The sequence below is a fragment of the Lytechinus variegatus genome, chromosome 4, assembly GCF_018143015.1.
Source record: "Lytechinus variegatus isolate NC3 chromosome 4, Lvar_3.0, whole genome shotgun sequence".
Lineage (NCBI taxonomy): Eukaryota > Metazoa > Echinodermata > Echinoidea > Temnopleuroida > Toxopneustidae > Lytechinus > Lytechinus variegatus.
This window is the reverse complement of record NC_054743.1, coordinates 32,116,548-32,126,113: the sequence shown is the minus strand read 5'-3', so window position 1 is coordinate 32,126,113 and position 9,566 is coordinate 32,116,548. Positions and strand designations below refer to the sequence as shown.

The following is a 9,566-nucleotide window of genomic DNA, read 5'->3' as shown; positions in this document are numbered from 1 at the left end:
CTTCGACGATTGTAGTGAAGATGTCATTATTCACTGATTGCGTGTTGCGGTGGCCAGTGACCACATAGTCACTCCAGTCGATGTCTGGTAAATTGAAGTCTCCTCCAATCCATAAGACAGACTTTCTGTGTTGTTGAGCCACATTTCTTATGTTGGTGCAGAGACTCTCCATGTAGTCATTCCGAGAGCTTGGTGGTCGGTAGACTGCTCCAACAATGATGGACTCCTTCCGACTCCTGTTGGCTGTAATATTAAGCTCGATAAACAGTGCTTCACAGTCATCTGCAGTGTGAAGATGTTTTGCATCAAAACTCCTGGAGATAGCGACTGCTACACCTCCATAGCCATCTGATCGATCTCTTCTGAAAAGCTCATAATGCAGACCTTGTGGTAAGATCTCACTGCTCAGGATGTTCGAGTTCAGCCATGTTTCAGTAAGGATTATGATGTCGGGCTTTGCTGTTTCAATGATTATCCAAAATTCGGCCAGTTTATTCTTGATGCTTTGACAGTTAATTACTAACACACTAATGTTTTTCTGTTGAGCACTCATGGGCACCGTGTCTGGGGCATCTGGTAGCGGTGTTGAACAGGCCTGGGGATGACCAGGTACAGGACTCTCTCTACCAGAGTTCACCGAGTCTAAGATGCTGTCAGGTATTGAAGATTCAAAGAGACTTGAATGGAATTGAGGTAAACCGCATGAGCAACATATCCAGTCTGCGTTGAATTTTTCCAAGGCATTGAAGACCGCGGTACTGATATTGACACAATTCTTGTGGTACCATATACCACAGCTATTACAAGCAATAGCTGGCGCCTTCCAGGTGACAGACCTATCACAGATGCCACACGGAAACTTTGGTTTGGGTAGCATTATCGAAAATACAATAATAAGGCAGAGAAAGATGTAGCGAAGCAACATATTAGCAATGAGGTCATAGGCATAATGGAAGAGTTTTCTTATTTTACATCCAATTTTGATGAAATTTTCCGTCATGTCCGTGTTATTCTTGTTGAATTTTTCTCTCTTTATTCAAATCAAGTTATCAAGTTTTTTTTGTGGACTTGTCCTTTAACAAATTGGGCAGAACGAGAGAATGTGAAAGAGAAGAAATAAAAAAAATATGAAAGTATTCTCATTGTGATTCGTTCCTAGGGAGCCGAAAGCCCTTGATTCCTCCTATGTTAAAATGGCAGTATGCCTACCGAAATAGGCAGGTCCGGATCACGGAAATATTCATTATGAAAGCGGCAAATGGAATTTTGGCAGCGCAAAAAAAGAGAGAAAATGAATGCAGAAAACGAAACTAAAGAAAATTAAGCGAATCAATGGTCGATGAAAAGTGAATCAGATAATATGGAGAGAAATCAGAGAATGTAAATTTGCAAAAAGCAAACATCACTTTAATTATACCGCGGAATATGCGAAATGAACTCTCGATTAATCTGAAGACCGAATTTATGTTTACAAAACTAAAGGGTTGATGAAGAATGAATCAGATAAAAAGAATGACTTGAATTATAAGCTTGCTCACAGTAGCGCATACAGAGCTCTCGGAAGCAAAAAAGGGGGAGAAAAGGGGGGAAGAAAGAGAAAAAAGGGAGAAAAGAGAGAATAGACGGTGAGACGAGTGAAAAAAAAACAAGGAGAGAGAAAGGCTTGCCTGGAAATTACAAAAAAAAATCATGTCACTATAATTGTATTTATTAAAGGCTATTTAATTTGTATATGTTATGTAACTATTATATATAAGAATATATAGGAGGCTGCACACAAGCTCCGCATTTTTAGCAGCCTCCTCCATTTCCAACCTGACTATAATAATCTTGAATCTAATTTTTGTACAGGGATACTTGAAATATGTTTTGTTATTTATATGTCAAAATTTACAAAACCAATTAACTGTTATTGTTGAAAATGGAATTAAACGAAACGAATTGCTATTTATGTTTAAGTTTATGGTAACTCGTATGAACTCGACAGGACAGCGTGCCGACAGCCAACCCATGCATCCTATATCATTATGAAAAATACGAGACATTTGGCTTCCTCCATAGAGATGTATATACATCTCTATGGCTTCCTCCTGCTCGTACGCACGGGCGTCCGTCGATATAACACATGATATTTTTATGAAAATATGCACCCTTTTTCTTAAAAGTTGATGGAGAGGGAGAAAAATTAATCGTATCAAGTCGGGGTATTCAGTAATGAGTACAGGAGAAACTATATTTCACTGATTTTCATGATTCATTCCATTTGATTAACTCATCTATTCGTGTTTTGGGGCTAATCTTTCCCTTACGCATTGCTTTTTGGCAGAAGTTCTATGGAAAATGCACCTTTTTTCACACAAACTTTGAGACACTCTGTATTCATTCCCCCATTGCTCGAGAATGAATGGGCAGTTAACGACGGGGTTAAAAATTTATTGAGGAACGGAATGTATATTTCATGAAAATGAAAGCCATTTTCCCATTGGATATCTTCAATACGTGTTTTTTACTAGATGAAGTTAGTTGTCGAATAGGCTGTCCTGGCATTTGAGGTCTCTATCGGTGACGTCACTCAGGATCGTCATGCCTGAACCATCGGCCGGGCAGGGGTCGCAATGGTAGTATGATTTATGGATAATGCACTCGATATATACAATAATCTTGTCCTCCCGTTCAAATGAATGTGAAACTCATATAATTTTCATCAGAGCATTCAACAGGAGTACTGTAGTACACATTTCTTTGTTATAAGTGAATTAAAGTCCCTCCAGTGAGTTTGATCACACCTATTGCGAAAATGTATCACCCCTACGTTGTAACACAGTCAGCTGTTTGCACTCAGGGTCACTCCGTGACCTGTGTGTGCGTTCAAGAGTTGTACACGATTTTCTGTCTCATCTAGGCAGAACTCTTTCATAATATCTATCATGATGATTACAAAAGTGCTTTGTATATATGATATTATGTCTTGTTATTTTATGTTTATTATTATGTACAACATTGTGAAACGGAAATCAATAAATCAAATGAAATGATTAAAAAATGTATAAATGCCCAGATTCTAGGTCTAAATCTTAAAAAAAAAACACGCACATGCATGTTTAAGATACGCAGCTTGTTCGTCAGTCAAAATGTTTTTAAATTATCCATTTTCAGATGAGAATACCCATCCATCGTTTTCATGATTTACAAAACATGAATAGAGTGTCTCGTTTTTTAGGTCTGAAAAGTCACTTTTTTCCGCTCACCCTTCGCGCTAGTGATTGTTTAATTAAAAAGTGCTTCGATTTTTTTTTTGGGGGGTCGCAATGTCATTTTTTAGCTCGCGATTCACGCTCGCATTATTTAACTGTTTAAATATCTATCGTCTTCGTGGCTAACTGCAAACAGTCGTTATATTAGATCAGGCCAGAATGATTATTAAAAATTTCTGCTCGCGCTTCGCACTCGCAGTATATATAGCGTCTTGTTCAGGATCACAATCATTGCCCAGAATGTTCAATTTTCAGGACAAAATACATAAAAAAATCTCCAAAAACTTTTTCTCGCGCTCGCAATATTTAAAAAGGGTTATCAAATATTAATATTGTTTAAAAATCTACCATAGGAAATGATTTCTGATTACCCCAGCTAGTTGACTGTCCTTCTAGAGAACAAACAAAAATCAACTTTAATCGGCCTATTTTTGTTTTGCATAGTGTAACTGTTTTGTGAAAATAAGTGAAACTTTAAATTGTCATAACTTTCTTATTTTATATCCGATTTTGATCTTTTTTCTAAATCCGGAAAAGTAAAACCTCATCATGGGCACAAAGGATTACGGTTGTAGATAATTAGTATACATCTCTATAGTGTATCCCATATACTGAATGAAGTGAGATGTCTTATTATATCCGGTCTTTGCTCCGTAAACCGCAAAGCATCTTGGGTAAAAATTCTTTCAACGAAAATATCGAGTGCTACTCTCAAAATTTACTTGTTGGTATGTTGGGTCACTTTTCAAGTTTCATATGTTAATGATTGGACTATTTCGACTTTTATATAAGTTATGTTTAGATCATATAAATGAAAATGCGCATAGGCATAGATATATTGGTTAACAAACTTCACACATTTCGTGTTTCCATGCCCACCGGTGACGCTGATCGCCAGCGGATTGTTGAAGACAGTTGACCCGAGGCACGCCGGCACCCTCGCGGTCGCTTGCTCGGTAGCGTTTCGTGTCGCTTGCCGCGGCCGTGTCGCTTTGAAAGAATTTTAACGTTGCTCCTCATTGATTTTCCTTTAGACGTATTGTATGCCTGATCTACATCTGCACTATGTCTGCCATCATCACGTCTCTCTGTCAGTGTCAGCACCATGTCTCCCAAATAATGCTGGTTTTTAATCCCTCACCTTTTTTCAGTAGAGGCGCACGGCCAATAATTATTGGAGACTGTCTCCAATGTGGGAGATTATCTTCAGAGACTTTTGTAAAGAATTTGGGTATCCAATTTCACAGACAGTCTCCAATGTCGGAGACCAATTTCCTTTGTTTACATTTGCTGCAAAAGGATTACCTTGGCGGCAAATAAAAATGTGATAAGCAGATTCCTCATGAAAAATTACCCCTTTTCACCGTCTACTTTAAAATTCACCATCTACTTTTGTTTTGATAAGGATTTTTGTTGTCAATCACACACAAAACAAATGGGCCTCTGACCTCAGTGAAACAAAATTTCGGGTGGAAAAAATCATGCTTTTGTTTGTGTTGTTTCTTTTGTGCTTTTACAAAGCAAGTCTCCAACGTGGGAGATTGTCTCCCCTATTGGCCGTGCGCCTCACTGTTTTTTGCCTGTTTGGCTGGGCTTTTTTGGCCCGGGCCAAGTTTAAATTTGCTTCTTTTTTTTTTATTATGTGACTGGTCTGAGTCTGACTCGTGCTCTCTCTTTGGACTTGGGCTGACCATAATTTGGCATTGCTATATTTTATTGGGCACTTTTCAGTTTTCAAAAATTCAAGTTCTAACTTTGTTAAACGTACTGGTTCAGTTCACACAAAATTAATTAAAATCCTAATGTTAAAAATATTAAATAAACATGAGGCTAATATAAATTGAATTGAGGCAAGATCAAAAGTGTCAAAAGAGTCAAAATCATCCAGCGTGACGGAATTAGAAATTAGGTCAAGCAATAAGGGTTTCGCTGGTATTATTTGTATCACGATCTCAATTACAGCGATCGACTAATGTGTGCTTGGCTTAATTTGAAGGTGTCATTAAAAAGTGACCTTCATTTGCACACAATCGTTTTGCAAAGCCAAAGCCTTTAAAAGAGAAATAGATCTAGGGTCTAAAGTAGACAAATGCAAAATAATCAGATGGAGGTTAAAATCTTATTTCACTTAAATCTACCTGTTAGTAATGTTACGTGTTAGCTGTTTGCTGTCGTCTGCTCGCAAAATGGTGTTTGCATGATGCTTGTCGAGAAGTTTGGATTTTCTCAAAATGGACGCAAAAGATATGTTTGCCAGTGTTTTGTGGATGTTTTGCCAATATTCTAATCTTCAAGTAATATGGGGAATTTTACTAGTTCGCACATTCTGTAGGATTTATCATATTTTAAGCTATTAATTACTTTTTTAGATATGTGACAATGTGCAAAATAGGGTAATGAGCAAATTATATGCCTAATCATCTGACAGTCATTGAGTCCAATTGTTAATAGTAACCTAACTATATGGATTAGCTGGATTACCGAGATGGGATTATACTCAACTTAAGTCCTGGGTCAGTCCTTCTAACGGGTGGAATACTTGAATTGTCTATGTAGGATGGCTGCAATGGAGCTCAAAGTACTTGGTGCATAAACTTAGTATATTCAGTCTGTCGTGTGAACTTGACTGTGCGAGATCGAGAGTAGTCGAGGGTACAGGTGTTGAACTAAGAATGGCGTCGTATATGTCGGGATGGTCTGTGTGTGTGGAGGGTTTCTGGGGGACATGGTCGGTCGTGCGTAGTGAGAGATATAATGACGCACTTCGCGCGGCGACCAAGTTCCCCATATGTTTTACATGTACATGTAGGATTGAATTTGAATGTTTCTTTTCAGTTTTTTACAAACCTGCACAAAATTTTACAGAGAAAAAAATATTGGGATAATAATGTATGCTATTATTTCTTTTTAAATGTTCATGGTTTTCCCAATCATTTGCCCATAATCTAAGATCACTGATATATTTTGCTCATTTTCGAAACAATCCTGGTTTTGAATTCCTGTATTCTAAATCATATGACATCATCTGAAAGAGAGCACTCTAAGTTGTAGAAAAGTCCTAGCCTGAAAGTGAAAATTTACAATTTTATAGCCAACTATGAAAATAAATCTAGAGCTAAGTTGTAAGGGGTCAATTTTTTACAAAAAATGGCTTGGTGAAAATTTTTCGCAACTGTTAGTTGTACAGGATCTAACTTTCAATTCATTGCAGGGTGTCCAAATTTCATGAAATTGACTTTTGGTTAACTGATGTGAAATTGTTCAATGGAATGAAAAAAAAAAGAAAATGCTTAAAACTACTTACTGAGACTGAACTAGCAGGGATGCCGCTTTTTAGAATTTAGGCATTTAAAACTTATTTTCAGCCATTATAGTTTTTACATTCTGTGGTCTGCTTGTGCGATCACTTATCTGACTGTAGGGTCTATGAAGGGAAGTTTCTTGAACCTTGGACCTGGAAGTAGTAATCCCTTAAGCAGCTATTCCAAGCTAAACTGGGATGGGATGTGCTTTGACAGGAGGTATTGGTGCAAACAATTTATTGGAATTTTATTTACAATAAGAATGGTGAAGTGCAAGTAAAAACCATGTTTCCAGTGCTTAAGCTTCCTGGAACCTACAGGAGGCTGTAACCCTCTGATGACTGGAGGGGTAGCCCCCTGGAAGACAGCAACTGCTGGGGCAGTAACTGCTGCAGCTGGTAGTTGGTTCCAGATGCGAATGGTACATGTAGAAGGATACATGGATATTTGTATGCATCAATCGTTGCTTCAGGTACAGGGGCCGGTATTCTGATAGCAGGTTTAACTTAAACTCAGGTTTAAAGTTGTGGTTTAAGTATGGGAAGCCAATTGTTACATAAATCACTAACAATAGAGATATTCTTCAGCTCACTTGGCTCTCAAATCATTCATAATTGTCTAGGAATTATAGATAGATGATTGACTTCACCATCGATGAATCAGGAAAGAGCACAGTAAACGTAAGAAACATACAACTTCATAAACACTTTGATACTTCTGGCTTCCCATACTTTAACCACAACTTTAAACCTGAGTTTAAGTTAAACCTTACATTAGAATACGGGCCAGGGAGTTTTAGCATATGATCTCTTCTACTGATTTACATGCATGGAGCCTGGGTTGTGAAGTGCGGAAGCTGGATGTTCACAAGCTGGTGGTGTATTTGATTGACTTCTCATTTATTAGTGTGCCATAAATTTCCTTTTCTTCCATAGTCGGAGACGGTGATATAAGAACAAAATGGCAATGCAAAACCTGCATCTTGCTGGAGAGGATGACGATGAGATGTACTCTGGCTACAATGAATACAATCCATTTTTTGACACAGAGGTAAGGAAGGAAAAGAAGTTTGGACATGATTTCTAATTGGATGCTAATTAATGTTGTTGTGGATGTGGCTTGATTGACTTGTAACTCACTTTTAAACTTCTCAGAATACATGATTTGCAACCAAAAATGTAGGATAATCATTACAAACCTTTTAACAGTACTTGTAACAGTTTTCAGAAAACCATCTGTGACTGTTTCTTTTAGATGGCGATGTTGTAAATGATCATGCCTGACTGAAGTTAGGAACACCTTTTTTCATACATAGAGCATATATTACTTGAAATAAATTTTATGAATTTAAATTTATTGTTAATCTGTGTATTTATCTTCCTTTCAATGTTCTATCAATTATCATTATTACAGACCAATTCTGGGTACAGGTACATGTAGCTTTGTCGGGGAGGGAGACCCTCGAGTCACAGTTATCAAGTTAACTTTTCCCATATGCAGGCAGCTAAGCTACATGTACCCATCTACTGCTCTGCTTATATTTTGTTTAAATTTTATTGTATATTGTAATTGCCAAATTGATAATGAATAAATAAATTTTTTTTTCCTGCTACAGAACCTTGAGCAAGATGAAACCTTTCAGAAAACAGTACAGAAAACAAGTCATGGGAGAAGACCACCCGTAAGTTTGATCTTAAGACCTTTTATGATCAACCTGCTTGATAAGACCTTTTATGATCGATTCCTCCCTTAAGGTTTGCTTTTTTTACTCTGCCCAACGAGTATTTTTCTGACTCTGCTCTGAATGTTATTCTTTGTGACTATATTTCATTCTAGCAGTTATACATGTACCTAATTCTTCACAAAAAGTGCTGATTACATTGTCCTCTTCTTATTTCATTCATCTCTCATTTCATTCAATGCTATAAAATTCAAATGATATGTTCGTCCTTAATTGGGGAAAACAAACTCTATTTTTGTAGTTCATTACACAATTGTACAAAAAACACCAGCCCAGACTGACAAGAATATTAGCCTACTACAAAAGGTGCTTAATTTAATCAGCTTATTATTGGTTGAGCTACCTTGAATAACCAATGGTCTGGTTCTGTCACTTAATAGTTTAATACCATATCTTTCACTTTATTTTTATTATTTTATTTCATTTATTTATTTATTGACTTTTTTTTTTTCGGGGGTATATTTCAGGCCTGGTATATATTGTCAATCCTTTTCTAATTCCATGGAAATTTTATCATGGACCCTTTTGCCATTCAAATTCTATACTTTTTTAAAACATGTGTCACTTGTTGTCCCCCACCTAACTTTTTGTCATTTTTGTGCAGGATTGTACTGTTTGATATGTAATATGTCTGTCATATTAATTCTTTGCATGCTTTGTGTAGAATGCTCTCTAGTCTAATCATATTTCTTCTTTTTTCTGATAACTTGTTTCATTTCTACATCTCAAACTATTTTATGATCTCAGATGACAGCTGCTAGGCAACCCCAGGTGAGAATTCTTCTCTTTTCTTTTCGTTTATTTCACTATTAAACTCATTTGTCCGGATTCTGAAGTCCTGTATAACTCTAGACCATGGTCTTACTGTGCTAAAATTAAGAGAAGCCAGAAATAGATAAAAAAAAATTGTGTAGATCGTTTGTTTACTTTTTTGTTTGGAGTACCCCTTTAATCATATGTGAATGTGTGAACAAGGCAACAGCAGAGCTGCCAAGTAGGACAGATTTTCCGTATTTAGTACTGAAAAATGAGAAGAATACTGATGGTTTCATGCAAAATACTGATTTCTCAAGTTTCAGTTTTGTGTGTTATCCTATGGTATTTCTTTGAAAATACTGATTTCCTTGCCAAAATACTGATTTTCAGCTTTAAAAATACTGAAATGTTCTTGTTCAGGTTGGCAGCTCTGCATAAGACAACTCTAGTTTGTGGTCACTGGCAGATCCAGGGGGGGGGGGGCATGGGGGCACAGCCAGCCTGTGCCCCCCT

The 9,566-nt window shown here is 37.0% G+C and overlaps 1 protein-coding gene across 3 annotated transcripts in view; it reads left to right on the top strand.

Moving 5' to 3' along the window:
• Positions 1-3,880: 3,880 nt before the first annotated feature.
• LOC121413859 (intraflagellar transport protein 88 homolog) overlaps positions 3,881-9,566 on the top strand; it is a 28,884-nt gene continuing 23,198 nt past the window's right edge. For all 3 annotated transcript variants that reach the window (XM_041606832.1, XM_041606833.1, XM_041606834.1), the window contains exons 1-4: positions 3,881-3,982; positions 7,492-7,606; positions 8,172-8,237; positions 9,045-9,068. In XM_041606832.1, the coding sequence (XP_041462766.1) occupies positions 7,517-7,606; positions 8,172-8,237; positions 9,045-9,068 (180 nt within the window). In that variant the 5' untranslated portion in view covers positions 3,881-3,982; positions 7,492-7,516. The remainder of the gene's footprint in view (positions 3,983-7,491; positions 7,607-8,171; positions 8,238-9,044; positions 9,069-9,566) is intronic.